This window comes from Notolepis coatsorum (assembly GCF_963971535.1).
Source record: "Notolepis coatsorum genome assembly, chromosome: 7".
Classification (NCBI taxonomy): Eukaryota; Metazoa; Chordata; class Actinopteri; order Aulopiformes; family Paralepididae; genus Notolepis; species Notolepis coatsorum.
This window is the reverse complement of record NC_140171.1, coordinates 141,127,487-141,147,715: the sequence shown is the minus strand read 5'-3', so window position 1 is coordinate 141,147,715 and position 20,229 is coordinate 141,127,487. Positions and strand designations below refer to the sequence as shown.

General features: G+C 47.5%; 1 protein-coding gene across 1 annotated transcript in view; it reads left to right on the top strand.

Annotated features, from left to right (window-relative positions):
* LOC311231788 (voltage-dependent T-type calcium channel subunit alpha-1I-like) overlaps positions 1-20,229 on the top strand; it is a gene marked incomplete at both ends in the record, with an annotated part of 346,702 nt that overhangs the window by 234,004 nt on the left and 92,469 nt on the right. Inside the window, 1 exon segment of the mRNA XM_084318416.1 lies at positions 15,809-15,926. Within this exon segment, the coding sequence (XP_084174542.1) occupies positions 15,809-15,926 (118 nt within the window).

The window sequence follows — 20,229 nt, the reverse complement described above, 5'->3', positions numbered from 1 at the left end:
TGGCGAACCACATAGCGCGCTCAGCCGCGACACGGCCGACCCGGGTTCGACTCCCGAACCCGTCGTTATTTGCCGAATGTCTTCCCCCCACTCTGTCTCCCATTCCTCCTGTCTCTCTCTACTGGACTGCCCAGTAGCAATAAAGCGATAAAACGCCAAAAATAAATCTTAAAAAAAAAAAAAAAGGTAAACGTGTCTGTAACTGAGGGGTACAATTCCCTGACTGTATTACTAGATATGATACTTACTACCACTACCTTTGTACTTAATATTCGGCCACCCAGTACACGGCATAAATATATTATCATGAACACTCTCACGTAGATGAAACGGATCCAACACAAATGTACGAATTAGAAACAGGTCTTTATTGCCTACACAGCGATGGTGTGTAGACTAAACACTTAATCACTTAATTACATTTATGAATTGAAATAGTATGCACTTTTATGGCAAGGAGTATTCGTCGGTATATCAATAGATAATGTCCAATCTCTGAAGGCGCAGGTGGTAAATATACGACCTGGAATAGTTAAGGAATAACAGCAATGATACTTTAATGATTATAGGCTGGATACACTAGAGGGGGTTAATCCGGTCGATTGTAAGCCGACAGGAGTAGGAGGGGGGGGGGGGGTAGAATCCAGCTGCCTCGTCCGGCCAAGGGTATCCCAGGAGAACCCACTGTAGTGCCGTTCAATGCGCCGGCGATCCTTGGACCACAGATGAAAGCAGGTGGACTCTTTGTGGGCCGGCTCTCTCCGGTCCACGGGGGAGAGATGTGGAGAGACCTCGTCTTGCAGAGCGTCTCCTCACCTTGTGTCCTCTCCAGGGGGGGGGTTCCAACACACGGTAGTGTCGGGGGTCTTTATCCATAGAATAATCAAAGTATCCAAAGCATAATCCGTGCCTGGGAAGGCGGGCTGTCGTCGGTAGAATAATCCGGTATACAGGTCCACTCGCTCGTCGGCTCTGGGGCTCCTCGGGTGCAGCTTCACATAGGGTCAACCACCCTGGGTAAGCAGCCAGTTCTCTGCCCGAAACGATGGGGTACTGACTACGGTAGTCTCACCGCACGAAGCACTATATATTAACAGACTATTATTAGCTTAATAGACTACGTCCAACTCGACGATATAGTGCCAAATATGACTATTCAAATATTAATATACACAATGTCTCAATACCGATGGTAGGCGAACTTGGCCTTACTCCCACACGTGGCATCGCGGGGAGGCTTTACGTCTGTGACTCTATTGGAGGGTAAGAAACTGGACTGAAAAGAAAGTCCTACTTTAGTAGCGCAGTATATATACGCACTATGAACAAATAGTCCCATTCGTGGTGCGGTAGCCAAATTCCTACGCGGAACTAGGACTTGTTCGTACATGTCGAGCGGTACGTTTGAACTGGGTCTGAGGGGTATGGCAGCCTGGCACCAAGGTCTCGACCAATAGTAGAATGGAGACTATTATGGGATGTTCAGTAGGCTAGAATGGATATTCAATGCATATTGTACAAGGAATATACAAGGGATATCAGGGAATATTAGAGAATATACAAATACAATTAAATATATATATATAAATAAATATATATATTCGGTTTAATCTGGCCCTTCACAACAGCCACCCCCTGAATAGGTCCCAGACCTAATCAGTTAAATAGAGACAGATTAATCGCGTTGTCTATTTACACATAAGGGTTTGCTGTAGGGGTCAGTCAACTTCACAAAGTCATAGGGTTGTAGGGTCATGGTCATCATCGATTGTGTCTGGGAGTCGAGGCAGTTCTATGAGCCTTGCCACGGGACGGGTGTAAGTGCGACCCTGGACGAGCACTTCAGCTGCTCGGACCTTGCCGTCGGCACCGGTGATCACTTTGCTTACGCGGCCGGCCGGCCACATAGCTCTGGGCAGTGATTGATCAATAATCATGACGACTGTTCCTTCTGTCAAATTGTCTCTCTCCTTTACCCACTTCTGGCGGGTCTGTAGAGACGGTAGGTAGTGCAGTAGGAAACTGTTCCAAAACTTGTTGGCTAATACTTGGCTGTACCTCCACATTCGTCGGCCGTTCGCTTCTTCAGGCCGGTACATTGTCTGTGGTACTGCAGGATCTAGCCGCCCCATCAGGAGTGTGTTGGGGGTAACTGGGTCGATATCCGCCACATCACTGGAGACATATCCGAGGGGCTTCGAGTTAAGTACTCCCTCAATCTCCGTGAGGACTGTCATTGCTCCTGCGTGATGTACATCCTCATCGTATTTCTTTATAATCAGCTCTGTGACCTTGTGTCGGCTGTTCAATACGATCGGGTATTTAATGTCATTCGGTAGATTGGGGGCTCTGCGTAGGCGACCACCCACTCTGATGAGGGTGTGAGCGTCGCTCTCGGGGGCCAGGTGAATTAATCTGCTGTCGGATGGGACGGGCTTTCCTCCCTGTAGACAGGCCAATTCATCGGGGAACGAGTCTCTCTGGGCTCGCTGCAGTAGAAGCAATTCTGCTTCCTCGTAGTTAGCTGCTGACATATCAGCGGGGGACTTGCACTCCGGGTGGTACCGCAGGAATGTTCTTTGTTGTGCACTCTCTATGGACGTGCAATCGTTTATGTTAGGGTCGGTGGAGGCTACGGTGCTCAATCCACAGAACACAGACTTCTTAATTTCCACCTCCTCTGGACTGGCTTCCCTCGGGATAGGCATGGGCCACTGTCCTTCCGGGAGTCTTAGGAATGCGGGGCCGTCACTGTAGACATTGCGACGGGTGAGGTCATCCAGGGGCATCCCCCGGGTGATGACGTCAGCTGGGTTCTGTTTTGTATCAACGTAGCGCCACTCTGTTTCTCCGGTTAACTCTTCGGTTAAGTCTTGAATCTCGGTGACTCTGACTCCCACGAAGACTTTGTACTTGCATGAGTCCGATTTGATCCAGGCGAGTACCGTCGTGGAATCTGACCACAGGATTGTTCTAGACACCGGTATGGTGAGCTCACGTTGGATGAGCGTAGCTAGGTGCGCTCCGGCTAGGGCTGCGCAGAGCTCTAGACGTGGGATAGATTGTTGCTTGCGTGGGGCTACTCTCGAGCGGGCGAGGACAAATGCTGTGTAGATCTCTCCCCCTTGGTCTTGGGCCCGCAAGTAGGCTACTGATCCGTATGCGACCTCTGAGGCGTCACTGAAGACGTGCAAGTCCATTTTACATGTCTCTGGCCTCACCGTGGGTGGGAAGTAGCTTCGGCGCATATTAACGCCTGGGAGTGAGTGGAGCTCCATCTCCCACTCTCTCCAGGTGGATGCAAGGTGTGCGGGAATGGGGTCGTCCCAGCCCTGGTCCTTGTCCCACAATGCTCGTACAATCATTTTTGCCCTGGTGGTGTACGGTAGAATACATCCTAGCGGGTCATATTGTCGGGCGAGTGTTGTGTACACACTCCGTCTGGTGGTCGGCGCCGCCGCCGGCCTTCCCTGCTCCGTAGTCAGGGGCTTGTGTCTGTAGTGAAGCGAATCTGTTTTGAATCGCCACACCAATCCCAGGGTCATCTCCTGGGCTTCTCCCGGGATTGTAGCCATCCAGGTCTCGCTGCTGGCTGCCTTGTCCTCGGAGGAGAGGCTGCGCAGTACTTGCGGATCGCTGCTGGCCCACTGCCTGAGATCAAAGCCGCCTTTGATCAATGAGGCGCGGAGTTTAATCAGGAGAGCCTCGGCTTCTTCCTGGGTTGAAAGGCTTTGTAGACAGTTGTCTACGTAGAAGCTGTTCTTTACGCTGTGTCGGACCTCTTCGTCCGCTGCTGGGTCCTCTGCTACATGTTTCTGTAGTGCAAATGTCGCACAGCAGGGGCTGCACGTCGTTCCGAAGGGGAGGACTTCCCATTGGTAGATGGCTGGGTGCTCATCTCCTGGCTTCTCTCTCCATAGGAACCGTAACAGGGGCTTGTCCGCCTCTACTAATCTCACCTGCAGGAACATTCCTTTAATGTCCCCGCTGATGGCCACCTTTTCCTGGCGGAAGCGGAGTAGAACGCCGAGTAGGGAGGGGCCGAGTGTGGGACCGGGCAGTAACTCTTTATTCAGATTTTGGGATCCGATCTGGTAGCTGCAGTTAAATACTATGCGGTCTTTACCGTTGTGATGGACCTTGTGGTGGGGCACGTACCACGATTCAGTGGTCTGGTCAGCCTCTTTAATGTCCATCTTTGTGACGTGTCCCGCTGTGATGAGCTTCTCAATCTCAGCGCGGTATACACTCTCTTGGGCGGGGTTCTTGGCTAAGCGCCGCTCCGTGTTCAGCAGGTACCGTTCTATGGCGTCTGTCTTGGCGTGGAAAGTAGGCATTCCTTCTCGCCGCAGGAGTGGCGTGGCGTATCTCAACACGCCGTTGACCGGGACTCTCTTGGTCCCTGTCTCGAGGAGGTGAATGGCGTAAATGTCATCTTTAGAGCGAATGTCTTTCTTTCCATTCTTAAAGGGCATTTGTTCCAAGCTCCATAGCCGCTCTACGTGTTGCAGGAGTGCGGTTTCTCCCTCTGTGACTCGGGAGTGGAGACATCTAGTGGCTGTACTTCGGTTGAGAGATTTGGCGAGCGGGCCTTGGAGAGTCCATCCCAAACGGGTCTCGACTGCTGCAGGACAGCCTCGGGGTCCGGTATGAACCCGGTCTATCGGGACAATGAGGTCTGCATGGTCGGAGCCTATCAACAGGGTCGGCATAGCATTGTCTATGAGCGGGATCGGTAACTTGCGCAGATGTGCATATTTCTCCATCAGCTTGGCGACGGGGTATGTGTACCGCGACAGTCCTATTTCTTGGCTGGTGAAAGCGTCTGCAATCTGGTACCGTCGCTCAGGCTGGCCGCTTGCTGCGATAGAGAATGAGACATTCTCGCCCTTTATCGTCTTCAAATCTCGTCTTATTGTCCGAATTGTCATTTGGGTTTCGCTTCCCCGCAGCCCTAGCTGGGCCGCAGCGGAGGCGAGCAGCAGGGTCTTCTCTGACCCGTCATCGAGGACGGCGTAAGTGTCCAGGACTTTATTCTGGTAGCTTAGTGTCACACGCACTACTTTTAGGAGTACTCGGGCTCCACTGCTGCTGGCGGGATCGATGTACATGACGCTCGCTTTGCGGCTGGATGGTGCAGGTGAAGGGCGCCGTCTGTTACTGTCGTGAAGTATGTCCAGATGGGCTCCATCGCACTTGGTGCACCTTTTCTTTAAGCGGCATTCGGCTGCCATGTGTGAGCGCGCACAGCGAAAACAGCGCTTGTTGGACTTTATCCATTGACCTGCTTCCTCCGCGTTCAGCTTGGGGAAGGAGTCACATTGCGCTAGCCAGTGTTCTTTCTCACAGTAGGGGCACACTATCTTCCACTTCTCCGTTCTGGAGGGGGTACTGTGGCTCCTGCTGCTCGGTACTGACTGCGATTGGTGCATCACAGTCACCGATCTTCTTCCATCATTTAGTCGTCTGGTTCCTTCTCTGGAGCCAGGGGTGCTCCGTCCGAATGTATCTAGCCGTAGGCTGCTGACTTCTCTCGCCAGGAAGTCTGCTAGATCGAGGAGGTTCGGTTCGGGGCCATTCGGGTCTCTGTGGTCCCTCTGCCGCCTAAAGCGCTCCTGACGAGCGGGCGGCAGCTTCTCCAGGATCCTTTCCACATTTGAGTTGGCGTAAAGTTCATACTTCCCCTTCTCTCTTTGCGCTCCCAACATCCCTACCAGGGACTGCACTCTGATGGACAGGTCGTCCAGTGCTCGATTGTCTATTGCTGGGGGTAAGCGGTCGATGTGTCGGATCTCCTGGATCACGTAATCCCATATGCGCCCATACCTCTGGTCCAATGCTACCAGCGCTGCTGTGTATGGGGTGGTGGAAGTCGCGTAGGCGAGCGCTATATTATGTGCGCGGGGCACCTTTAAGTGCTGCAGTAGGATGGCGTATTTGTGGCGTTCATCCAATACATCCACCAACATGGTCTCCAGACACATGCGGAGTTCTGTATACTGGGCCCGGTTCTCTTGGGTGAAGTCGGGTACCATAGGCGTGCCAATGTATGACGCTGACTGTGGATACATCGGCGAGCGTTGGGGGAGAGGCCTCCTAGGCGAGTCTCCTCCCGCTCCTTGGTATGGGCTGGTACCGGCAGTGTACCATGGCCCGCTTGTCCAGGTGCTGTTCCTCGGTGCGGGTCGTGCGTCTTGCTCACCCGTGTATAGAGTCGGGGGTCTGTAGCGCAGCTCCGCGGGAGTATAGCCTGGGCTGTACCGGACCTCCTGGTCCGGTAGAGTACTGTGCTGTCTTCGGGCGCGGTTCTCCTCCTCTTCCTCTTCGTCTTCAGTTAGGTCATCCAGTGCTTGTAGTCTCTGGTTTAGCCTCTCCACAGGATATGCTGCTCCTTCCCGGTTGCTAGGTCTCGCTTGGACCGGTGGGGGGAGGTGGTCTGTGGGGGGTATAGACCTCGTCTGTTGGTCAAGTTCAGGGTTGTTTACTCGGCTAGGGGATGCCGCCCTGGAGGTGTGTCTAGACGAGTTCCTGGAGCCTCTGGCGGAGGGAGAGGGTGTTGTCCGTCTGATCAGCTGTTCTATTAGTTGCGCTTGCTGTCTGTCGCGCTCTGCGTCCCGTAGAGCACCAGCAGCTGCTCGCTGGCTGTCTGCTCGGTCTCGGGCCACATTCTCTTCCATCTGAATGCGTCTTATTTCTAGACGTATATGCTTTTCTTCGCTCCGCTGCTGGATCTGCAGTCGGTCGCGTTCAGCAGCGGCGTTCAGGCTGATGAGGAAGGCCTGCTGTAGGGTCCTCTCTGCCTCGCTGGGAGAAGGCGGTTGTATAGGGGAGCCTTCCCTCGGGGTACTCCTTGCGGAGCCTTGGAGCTCTATCTCCACGGTGCTCTCCCCGTCTTCTTCCGTGCCGAGTTCTCTCTCGGTAGCGTTGTATTCCTCCCGGGACTCGTCGGGGACTACTTCTTCAGTACTGGCGGGGTGTGAAGTCATGTCTGGTTCCCACTGGTCCCCACCGTGAACTTGGTCAGTTACATTAGAGCCCGTAGGGGCCTCTATGGTCGGGGTAGTCTGGGCGTTGGGGTTAGACATACTTTTACTTTCTAGTTTTACCGCGTTTACTGTTAGTAGAAGACTAGGTTGTTGACTGACAGCGTAAGCCTCTAAGTACTGAGGGAGCCGTCGTTCGCACTGCGGGCGTTGGTTAGGAGGATCGTTTCGTGGAGTGTTCATCATAGGCCATTTCAATATTAATAACACTATATTAATATTACACTAATTACCATCCGGCTCGAAGGACCAATTGTAACTGAGGGGTACAATTCCCTGACTGTATTACTAGATATGATACTTACTACCACTACCTTTGTACTTAATATTCGGCCACCCAGTACACGGCATAAATATATTATCATGAACACTCTCACGTAGATGAAACGGATCCAACACAAATGTACGAATTAGAAACAGGTCTTTATTGCCTACACAGCGATGGTGTGTAGACTAAACACTTAATCACTTAATTACATTTATGAATTGAAATAGTATGCACTTTTATGGCAAGGAGTATTCGTCGGTATATCAATAGATAATGTCCAATCTCTGAAGGCGCAGGTGGTAAATATACGACCTGGAATAGTTAAGGAATAACAGCAATGATACTTTAATGATTATAGGCTGGATACACTAGAGGGGGTTAATCCGGTCGATTGTAAGCCGACAGGAGTAGGAGGGGGGGGGGGGTAGAATCCAGCTGCCTCGTCCGGCCAAGGGTATCCCAGGAGAACCCACTGTAGTGCCGTTCAATGCGCCGGCGATCCTTGGACCACAGATGAAAGCAGGTGGACTCTTTGTGGGCCGGCTCTCTCCGGTCCACGGGGGAGAGATGTGGAGAGACCTCGTCTTGCAGAGCGTCTCCTCACCTTGTGTCCTCTCCAGGGGGGGGGTTCCAACACACGGTAGTGTCGGGGGTCTTTATCCATAGAATAATCAAAGTATCCAAAGCATAATCCGTGCCTGGGAAGGCGGGCTGTCGTCGGTAGAATAATCCGGTATACAGGTCCACTCGCTCGTCGGCTCTGGGGCTCCTCGGGTGCAGCTTCACATAGGGTCAACCACCCTGGGTAAGCAGCCAGTTCTCTGCCCGAAACGATGGGGTACTGACTACGGTAGTATTCTCACCGCACGAAGCACTATATATTAACAGACTATTATTAGCTTAATAGACTACGTCCAACTCGACGATATAGTGCCAAATATGACTATTCAAATATTAATATACACGATGTCTCAATACCGATGGTAGGCGAACTTGGCCTTACTCCCACACGTGGCATCGCGGGGAGGCTTTACGTCTGTGACTCTATTGGAGGGTAAGAAACTGGACTGAAAAGAAAGTCCTACTTTAGTAGCGCAGTATATATACGCACTATGAACAAATAGTCCCATTCGTGGTGCGGTAGCCAAATTCCTACGCGGAACTAGGACTTGTTCGTACATGTCGAGCGGTACGTTTGAACTGGGTCTGAGGGGTATGGCAGCCTGGCACCAAGGTCTCGACCAATAGTAGAATGGAGACTATTATGGGATGTTCAGTAGGCTAGAATGGATATTCAATGCATATTGTACAAGGAATATACAAGGGATATCAGGGAATATTAGAGAATATACAAATACAATTAAATATATATATATAAATAAATATATATATTCGGTTTAATCTGGCCCTTCACAACAGTGTCTTCTTTTTTCTTTTTTTTTAATCTTTTTCCCCCTCCTTTTTCCTCAGATTTTTCTCCCATCCCAATGTTAGTCGTTATGCCAATTCCCAATCCCCTTCCTGGTCGCTGCGCACTTACCCCCCACAGTCGGTCTGGGAGAGTGGAGGCTACCACGTGCTTCCTCCGACACACGTCCAGCCAATCAACCGCTTCTTTTCACCTGGCAGCGCGGATTCTCACTGAGAGGGCATAGCGTGTGGAAGGATCACACTATCCCACTTAGATCCTATCCGCGCTTAGCAGGCGCCCCGACCGAACTGTAGGAGTCGCTGTTTACAACGACCCGGACCCACCCCGCCAGCTTCTCCCACCCTCTAATACTGCCAATTGTATTAGTGTGAACGGCCAGCCAAGCTGGTGACAACCCCGGAGCTGTGAGCTGGATTCGAACAGGCGAATCCAGCGTCTCCGGGGAATGTGTCTGTCTTCTAAGGCTGTCCCTGAAACCTGTTTTTGGGATTCGAACTTCGTCAGGGTTTTTCGATTAATCGATAATTCGATTTTTTTAAATAAATATCCTCAACCTAAAACCTAAATTTGAATAAAGTGATTAATCTGATTAAATGTGTCTTTTTTTATTATTATTAAATCAACTTTTCAGCCCCAGACCCAGCCCAGGGAGAAGCCCCAGCCCAACTAAATCAATTAAATCAACTTTCTTTAATGAATATAACTCAGTTTCTTTTAATACTATAATATTAGTGTAGCATAATCTTTATCTGCAACTGTGAAGAAAAACCAGAATGAATACATTTATTTAAATTTTTTAAAGAATTAAAAAAATATTTTTTTATTAAAAATAAAGAATTCGAATGTTGATTTAGAATTCGAATGCCAAAGGCGGCTGGGTGGCGCAGCGGAGATTGCGCTCGTCACCAATGCAAGAGACTCCGGTCTCGAATCCGGGTGTCAGCATTGCCTCCGGCTTGGGCCAGCCATCATACTAACTCGTTTGGCTGAGTTAGCGGGAGGGAAGTCGATCAGGTGGTAATCTGGCGTTGTGTACAGCGACTCCTACAGGTCAGGTCAGGGCACCTGCACAGCAAAAGACAGGAAGTGGTGAAGGCAGTGTGACCTCCCACACGTTACATTTCACCAATGAGAGTCAGGTGCCCTGACAGCAGTACTGTCTATCTGTATGTCATGTATGTCATATATGTTATGATGAATTGAAAATGGGGGACCCTGATGTAAACAAGACGAAAGTCTTTCTCTGGTCTGCATCCCCTTAACAATTGTATTGAGATGTACTGTACTGTACCCATTCTGCAATCTGTTAATAAACTTTTCAATCAATCAATCAATCAAAGGTGAAAAGAGAGCCGCTGGCTGTCTCCTATGTATCGGAGGAAGCATGTGGTAGACCTCAGGGCTCCCTTGACCGACTGTTACGACCCTGGCTCAAAGGCACGCAACCTATGTGCAACCGACACCAAAACTCATGTATTAACTCAAAGTGCTACTATATTAAGGAATTACTAGTGTAAACTAAGATAAGATAAGATATTCCTTTATTGATCCCCTTGGGGAAATTCAGGCATCATAGCAGCATGGGGGGGAGGGGGGGAGGGGTACAGGTAGTAAAACAACACAGTATACAGGTAGTAAAAGACAACACAGGCAGTGTAAACAATTTGATCAATATGGTCAATATAATTTACTATCTGACTAGCTGAGGAATATTCACATTATTCACAGTGTCACATGAGGTGCAGTATGCAGGAGGTAGTGTTATAATAATTTACTATCTACTGAGTATACATTAATCAAAGTACCAGGGTAGTCTACTTTGTCCCCCTTGGGTTCCTATAAGTCCCAGGTCAATGTCTGGTAGCAGTCGCTGTCGCTGCCCCCTGTTGTGGGGCCTGGAGGCTGCTAGTCGCTGCCCACTGTTGTGGAGCCTGATGGCCGCTGGTATGAAGGACTGTCCGAGGCGGTTAGTTGAGTGTCGGGGGGGGATGAGTCTGTGGCTGAACGAGCTTCTCATCTTGACTAGCTCGTCGTAGAGGGGGTGGTAGGGGTTCTCCATGATGGCAACTAAAGGATAAGGACTGGAAGAACGTGACTATCTATCTGTTAACCACCTCTTCTAAACACCGACCCTGCATGTGTGTTACCAGGGTTGATTTTAAAGATACTCCCAGCAGGTAACCAATCAGCACTAATTGGCTAATTGGCAGCCCTCACCTGCATGCCCCGTGACACAGGAGTGATCAGGCCTGCCTGCACAGTGACACAGGAGTGATCAGGCTTGTGGTACATAACACCTCCCCCACCAAACTGGTTGCCCCAGAGGCAACCACCACACAACAACCCATAAACAAAAACAAAAAAAACACTGTGACCCATTAGTTGTCAGGGCCACCACCACAATAGCGATAATGGCTACCACAAACACCGGTACTATGACCGTGAGAGGGCGTCTGCTAGCACGTTGTCCCTCCCACGAATGTGGCGAATATCCAAGTTATACGCTTGGAGGAACAGACTCCATTGTTCACCATGCTGCGAAGAAAAACCAAAGGGTTATGGTCTGTATACACAACAAGGGGTAAACTGGAGGATCCAACGTAAACATCAAAATGGTTCAAGGCAAGAACCAAAGCGAGCGCCTCCTTCTCTATAGTAGAGTAGTGCAGTTGATGCCTGTCAAACTTTTTAGAAAAGTAGCACACTGGGTGCTCCACCTCTAATGCATCCTCTTGCAGGAGGACGGCTCCAGCACCGAGGTCACTAGCATCCACTGCCAACTTGAATGGCAGTTGAAAATCGGGAGCTGACAGAACGGGAGCGCTAATCAGAATACCCTTGATGCTCTCAAAAGACTGTTGACAAGTCTCAGTCCACACGAAAGGTACCTTAGGACTGAGCAGATTGGTCAAAGGGGCAACAACAGAAGCAAAGTTCCTACAGAAACTCCTATAGTACCCTGCCATACCTAGGAAGCGCTTTAACTCCCGCCTGGTGATGGGAGCAGGGAAGCCCACTATAGCCTCCACCTTAGCTGTAATGGGGCACACATGCCCACGTCCAACCACCTTACCCAGGTAGGTAACCGTGGCCTGTCCAAATTCACATTTCGCAAGGTTAACTGTCAAGTTAGCATCACCCAACCGCTTGAACACTTCCGCCAGATGCTCCACATGTTGTGACCAAGAGGAACTGTGGATAACCAGGTCATCCAGATATGCCTCACAGAACGCTACCCCGGCCAGGACCTTGTTCACTAGCCGCTGAAACGTCGCTGGGGCATTTCGCATGCCAAAGGCCATCACTGTATACTGGCAGAAACTCTCTGGTGTGACAAAAGCGGATATCTCACGTGCTCGCGGAGTAAGCGGAACCTGCCAGTATCCCTTTAGCAAATCCAATTTACTTACAAAGGCTGCTGAACCCACCCGATCGATACAGTCGTCCATCCGAGGAAGAGGGTACGAGGCCGGCTTGGTTACTGCATTAACTTTACGGAAGTCAGTACAGAACCGATGAGTGCAGTCTGGCTTATCAACAAGCAGGCAGGGGGAGCTCCACGCACTAGAACTGGGCTCCGCAATGCCATGTCTCACCATATAGTCTACTTCCTTACTCAAGATCCGTCGTTTTTCCGGATTCACCCTGTAGGCATGTTGCTTAATTGGCCCTGCACTACCAACATCAATGTCATGCTCGAGTACATTAGTACGACTAGGGACATCAGAAAACAAACGTATATGCTGTCTAAGTAGGCGCACCACATCCGTACGCTCAGGAAGTGGCAAGTACGACAGGTGTGAGTCCAAGTCACCTAGTATCTGGGTGTTTGGCAACCTGCCCTGAGAAATCTCCTTCGACACAGAACATTCGGCTACAATAGGAGATGCAGAAACTGTTAGAACAGCCACAGGCTTGACCCCTGACTGGTCAATCTGAGCCCTATCATTGTACGCCTTCAACATATTGACGTGACATAATCTACTCTTGCGCCTGCGGTCGGGAGTCTTAATCAAGTAGTCGACCTCACCAACTTTGCGCTCAATGGAGTATGGCCCACTGTATTTAGCCTGTAATGCAGACCCAAGAATAGGCGAGAGAACCAACACCTTGTCTCCCGGTGAGAACACCCTATGTCGGGCCCGCCTATCATACCACACCTTCATTTTTCCTTGGGCTACCTTTAGGTTCTCTTTCGCTAGTTCACATGCTCTACTAAGCTTAAGCCTGAAGTCACACACATAGTCCAACAAATTAGTAGAGGAAGGAGTCTGGTCAGCCAACCACTTTTCCTTCAGCAGTTTCAAAGGACCCCTCACTGTGTGGCCGAACACCAGCTCAGCCGGGCTGAATCCAAGAGACTCCTGGGTTACCTCCCTAGCAGCAAACAGAAGCAAAGGGATTCCATCATCCCAGTCTTTTTCGAACTCCGTACAATATGCCCGCAGCATTGTTTTGATAGTCTGGTGAAATCTCTCCAGCGCCCCCTGGGACTCTGGATGATAGGCAGAGGAAGGGCAATGCTGGATAGACAACTGCTGGAGGACCTGAGCAAAGAGACGGGACATGAAGTTAGACCCTTGATCTGATTGAATAACCTTTGGTAAGCCAAACGTCGAAAAAAACCTAACCAAAGCTTTGGATATAGCTGGGGCTGTGATCTTGCGTAAAGGAATGGCTTCAGGGAAACGGGTCGCTGCACACATAATAGTCAAAAGGTACTGGTTCCCTGTCTTAGTTCGAGGGAGGGGACCAACACAGTCAATGAGGATCCGCTCAAAAGGTTCCCCAACGGCAGGGATAGGCTGCCTGCACAGTGACACAGGAGTGATCAGGCTCGTGGTACATAACACCGACCACTGTAGGGGGCACATGCGCACAGTGACCAGGTAGGGGAGGGGGGAATTGGCATAACGACTAAATTGGGATGGGAGGAAAGGCACAGAAAATCAGGGGAGAAAGAATTCGAATGCCAATGTAATGAACGAAGGTTCGAAGGTTTGGGCTCAGCCCTACTGTCTTCCCGTACTGTTCTGCCTCTGCCTCTCCGGGAATCACCTCTTTGGCCATACGTTGTTGAGCTAGTAGCGTTAGCTTGCTTGCTGTTATTGTTAGGGGTGGGAATCACCAGTTTCATCACGATACGATATCGATTCTTTGGACAACGATACAATATTTGCCGATATCACAAAGTCTGCCACAATACGATTCGATTCGATTCAGGTGCCTGCGATCGATATGAGATGATATTATATGCCCATTTAACACAATCAGTAACATTTAGATCAACTCAAAAAAGGCAACGGAAATATCATTTGACATTTTAATTTTTGAGCTCTTCCAGACATTTTAATTAAAAACAATCTATTGTTTTTAATACAAATATACCTCCTGTTCACTGTAAAGTGCCACATTTTGATATATTGAGCTTTAAACTTTAAGTAAACATTTTTGGAACTCACAACACGCAACCTAAAACCCCGCTTTCCAAACGCACACACACACAGAAAGGGAGAATGCCCCTCCCCCCTTCCCCAGTCCCCACTAATGGACCTCTGCTGTTCTGTCTATGGCTCTGATCAGCTTAGCTTAGTTATTTTACGGTAACGGAATGTTAATTTCGGTCTTTAACCCAACGTGGGCATAAAGGAATGGCGAGGATGCAAAGCATGTTAGATGCATTTGACCCGTTGTGGAAAAAAAACGGCAGGCACTTATTTTGGGTCGCAAAATAGGCAGACTCTGGAGCTATGCTGTAACGTCTACACACGCGGAGCTACTGTTGTTGTTGGGGCCGGGCGGATATGCTCGCCAGGGGATTTTCAAAATAAGAGTATCACAATATGAATCGATCTTTTTACGTTGCATCGATCCTATTGGATCATTGATAATAGATTGATATATCTGTGACGTGCAGTCCCGACATTCCGAGCGGCTGTTATCCAGTCTTTTGTCGTGACAATCCATGGTTGTTCTTTATTAGCTGCAGCAGCCTCAGATTAGACCCTCATTAGCAGTATCCAGAACTAATGTTAGTGTAGCAGTGTTTATGTTAAGTTTAGCAATGTTAGTCCGTGGTAAAGTATTATTCCCCGAATTTTCCAAAATAAATATTTTTGTTTCCAGTTCTGTCAACCATGACTGGGGAGCACAGGACACTGGCAGCTTCATTATCATTAGGGCATGGAAATATTGATAGCAGGAACTTTATCAATATTTTGGTACTGACCCAATCGGGAACTGGTACAATCTCTATTAATAATAATCATATGATATCTGCCTGCTGTCTGACCCTATGGCTCAACACACTCACTGACATGTTTCCAATCAACTAATCAACACACAAACAATACACAAGGGCACCATTAGCACATTCCTTCCCCTTAATTGGCTGATATCAATCCCTGTGTCCTTGAGCCGTTCAGCCATTGTGTAGTGTGTGATGTGTGCCCGGTGCCAGTGTATGGCAGCCATTGAGCCTTGCGTAGCCCAAGGTTGGGTGCTACCAGTGGTGGTGAAGGAGGCAATTTCCATAACCCTACATTGTGGGGAGCGCTTTGACTGTCTAGAAAAGCGCTATATAAATGTAATAATAATAATAATAATAATAATAATAATAATAATAATAATAATAATAATAATAATAATAATAATAATAATAATAATAATAATAATAATAATAATAATAATAATAATAATAATAATAATAATAATAATAATAATAATAATAATAATAATAATTTATTTATTTATATAGCAATGCAATGACCCGAAGTCGCTGACATTTTAATTTAATTATCATTTAAATTTTAATTTTAAATTTTAATTAATAGGATACATAATCCAGTTAGAATGTAATGAAAGCTCTCTCTCTCTCTCTCTCTATCTCTTTCTCTCCCTATCTATCTCTCTCCCTCTCCTTATCTCTCTCTCTCCCCCCTATCTCTTTCTCCTCTCTCTCTCTCTCTCTCTCTCTCTCTCTCTCTCTCTCTCTCTCTCTCTCTCTCTCTCTCTCTCTCTCTCTCTCTCTCTCTCTATATCTCTCTCTCTGTGTGTGTGTTGCAGTATTCTAGGGATGCATCTGTTTGGCTGTAAGTTTGGTTTGCGGCAGGAAGGCGGAGACACTCTGCCCGACAGGAAGAACTTTGACTCTCTGCTCTGGGCCACCGTCACTGTGTTCCAGGTGAGAGACACACATACACACATACACACACACACACACACACACACACACACACACACACACACACGCGCGCGCGCGCACGTGCACACACACACACACACACACACACACACACACACACACACACACACACACACACACACACACGCACGCACGCACACATGCACACACACACACACACACGCAAACGCACACGCACACGGCCACGCGCGCACACACACACAAAAGCAAGACCTCTGTTTATTTATTTCAGTGAGCGGGCCAGTCCATTGCCTTAACCCTTTCACTACCACACTACCAAAGGGTTAACCCTTTCACTGCGACAATACAGAAGGTTAACCGTTTTGGTGATCTGTAGTGTGGTAGCGAAAGGGTTAACCTTCTGTAGTGTGGTAGTGAAAGGGTTAAGTCGTTTTCCCCATTATTGAGACAGTAGGAAGGCTGAGAGGAAGACATTGCACACGGGAGACAGTGGGTTTAGATTGAAACCTGGGCAACAAGTACATCTGCTCCCAGACATTTAACCCTTTCACCGCCACACTGCCAAACGGTTAACCCTTTCACTGTGACAATTCACAGAAGGCTAACCCTTTCACTGCCACACGACAGACGGTTAACCCTTTCACTGCCACACGACCGGCGGCGAAAGGGTTAAGCACTACAAGGATATTTGGGCACAGGACCTTGTGTTTTCCACAGCTAACTGTAGGTTTAAGATTATAGGTTGAACGTAGACGTCCCTTTATCACATTCTGGTCAGGGCACCATCAGCGGCTCAGCATTCTGAAGCCTCATGTGCTTATTATCTTCACTTTCCTTAAAGAGACGTGAATAATGTAAGTCGATCCATCGAGGAAGTCCCGCCTGTGAATATTGACTCTGTGCCTTATTTACTGGTCCCTATTGGTCAGAGGAGCCGCCGCTCACACCTTTCGCTTGTGCCATTGGCCCCTTCAAAAAGCAGGGCATACGATACTGCCGCAAAACTTATTTTTTAAATCCTGAGAAGCCTCATGGTCACATAATGTGTGAATGTTTCTTTTATTTTATTCTTTTCTTATCTCTCATTCACCACCAGTCAAAAACCACACACAATTGTGAAAATATACACAATTTTGTTGTGAAAATAATTTGGCTGCATGTTAGCCTAGCTTAGCACAATGAATGGAAGCGGACATGACTGGGTAGCCTTTCGGGAGAGGTGTTAGTTGGACAATGCCTAGGCTACCCAGTCATGTCCGCTTCCATTCATTGTGCTAAGTTAGCCTAAAATAGAAGGCTCACTTTGAAAACAAGATTTAAAAATGCTACCTGCACATTTTTTTTTTATCTCAAACCATGCCCTCTTTTCTTGATCCTCCCAACAGTTGTGATTAGAGGATCAAGAAAAGAGGGCGGGTTTGAGATTTAAATAAAAATGTTGCAGGTCAAAGTTTGGAATTTTGTTTTCAAAGTGAGCCTTCTATTTTAGGCTGCATGTTAGCCTAGCTTAGCACAATGAATGGAAGCAGACATGACTGGGTAGCCTAGGCATTGTCCAACTAACACCTCTCCCGAAGGCTACCCAGTCATGTCCGCTTCCATTCATTGTGCTAAGCTAGGCTAACGTGCAGCCAGATAGCTTTCTACTCAATGCACACAGAGAGGAGACTGGTATATATCTTCTTGTCTCCAAAATGTTGGAGTTTTCCTTTAACCACAAAACATGAAGAACGCCCTTCTGGTAGAGTGGTGACTTATACACCGAAAGCAGAAGGGGGAGAAAATTATGAAACAGCTCTCAGGAGCTTATAGAAAGTGCAGCTCAAAGAGGCTTATGAATGTATAGAGTATTACAATTCATTTGATAATGATATAGTACAAATTTTATCCCACATTACTTACCCTTAATCACATTGCATTAAAATGTTTTGATTTGCTGTGATCTGACTGGAAAATGTCATTTTTTTAAATCTCGGACTGCAGCATATAGATCAGTCCCGGCAAATCCGGGTACTTTGGATTTTTTCATGGCCGTGCCTTTTTAATTTATTTGTTTATTTGTAAGGGACAATGTATATTAATGAACATTCAGCATTTTGCAATAAAACATGTAAATGTAAATACACCCGAATTAGCAGAGGCAAATATTCATCAGTAGTCCCCCACATAAAACCACATAAGACCAAAAGTGCATACAGTAGATAAAACCAAAAATTTGATACATAGAACCACAAATACATAAAACCATAAAACCAGAACAATACATAAAACCAGGAATGCATACGGTACAATTACAAGGTTAAAACACAAAGCAGAAGTAGAAATTACAGGAGTAATACTTATCCTAAAATGCGTCTAGAGTGCTATCTAGGTGGGGCATATCCTAAAGTGCAAATGCTAAAGTGCGAGCTAGGCTTATCCTAAAGTGCTCTATTTATTTAGTTTTAAAGTACATATTAGGCAGTGCCTATCATAAAGTGCTCATTGCTATCATAAAGTGCTTATCGCCCCCCCAAATGCCACTAGGGGGGGACACAGTGTTAGGGTTTGTGGCTAGGGGAGGTGAGAGAACCCAAATGCTGGACTATGGTTATGAACCAGAGAGAGGAGGCAGAGTCGACGGAGTAAAGTATAATGAAAGGCATTACTGAGCAGTAGTAAACAAGGCACGAACAAAGGTACACGACACTAAACTGAGGCAGCTAGAAAACAAACGAGAAATAATACACAGCATAGCTGGAAAAGGCACACGGTGCAAAACACTACCCGGCGAGTAACAGGTGATACAGGATACAGGGAGCTTCACGGGAAACAGGTCTCTGTTCCGCGGACGGCAGGAACAGTACATGAGGTAAACAGAAACAGATCACAGCACGGAAAGGTACTGTGACAGGCTAGGACACATGAATATCAAAACACACAAATACAAGGGAAGGAGACTAGACACTAAACGAACAGGCAGGAATAAACATAGTAAACGTAACAACACTGGGAACACAGGGCTGGACTAGGACATCTGAACATACTGGGGAGAACACAGGACCGATAATAGATACATGGTGGTAGAGGATTGTCTGTGTTCAGGTAGTTCAGATTATGACACACAGAACACATCGTTCCTATTGAGCATCATTGTATTTTGCCTATATAACATCTGTCAGCAGAACGCTTACATTGTTTGATGTGTGTCAAGCCATTACTGTACAACACTGAGCCTTGTTGCTATTTCCTCATTCAGCTCAGATATTTCTTATGTTTCCTACCTGAATATTTAATATTATACTTGTGAATCTCCAAGTGACCTAAAACTAAGAGGTAATGACTATTTCTATGTCTTGATAGTGTGGTATATTCTAATCACAATATCTAAGGTCATTTGCAGTGCATACAGGTTGCTAACTAGAGGGAAAAGGGACAGAGTGATAGAATGGTCTCCTCACCTGACTTAGTCTTAGTCAGATGAGAAATAAACGTGCAGTCCAGACCACAGAGTTCGAATTCAAACTCATGTATTTATTTGCCGAGAGGCCAAAAGTGGATAATGCATCAGTTACATACAGGAATTATTCATCATTTTTCATAAGACATGATTATACAAAAGGATTGATGAGATTTACATAATCATATAGCCCATTCACGGTGGCTTCTTCACATCAAGACAGTTTTGCACATAAATAGTACTCATGTTATGTCAATGAAATAGACTATAGTACTTTTGGTCTACCTGGTCTAAGATAGGCATTTTACTCTAGTTATCACAAACTGTGATTATTCCATATACAGTTTTACTCACATAGCGGCAACGTAGCAGTATGTGGAGGGGTGGAGGCTCAGAATCAGACCCCCTGGGGATGTGTGGGTGCATCTGTTCTGGCCTCCTCTCTCTCAGCCATACATTCTTATTTATACTCTGATTTCCCCCAATAGTAGCACATATTCTAATAATACGTTGGTCCAATCCGCTTTCTTGAGTCTATATATGGAGTTCTGTTCCCATTGGCTGTCTTCCGGGGTGCTGTCTGTCCTTGCACAATGGGGGTTGGTGTCGGTGGCCCCCTCCTTTGGGCTGTGGTCTTCTCAGTTAAGGGGGCCTGTGGCCTGTGTCTCCTCTGAATGAATCCAACACTTTAACATTCCTTCGTGTACTATTTTTATTTTCCAATGTACATGGTTCATGCAATGATCTATAGATCTCTAATATCACCCCAGTACAGTCATTGCTTCTAGGCTGATACCAAACATCATAGAAGACAGCACCAACCTTTATTTACCAGACTGACACTTTGTATTACAACTATGATTTAAAGCGTATATGGTTTAC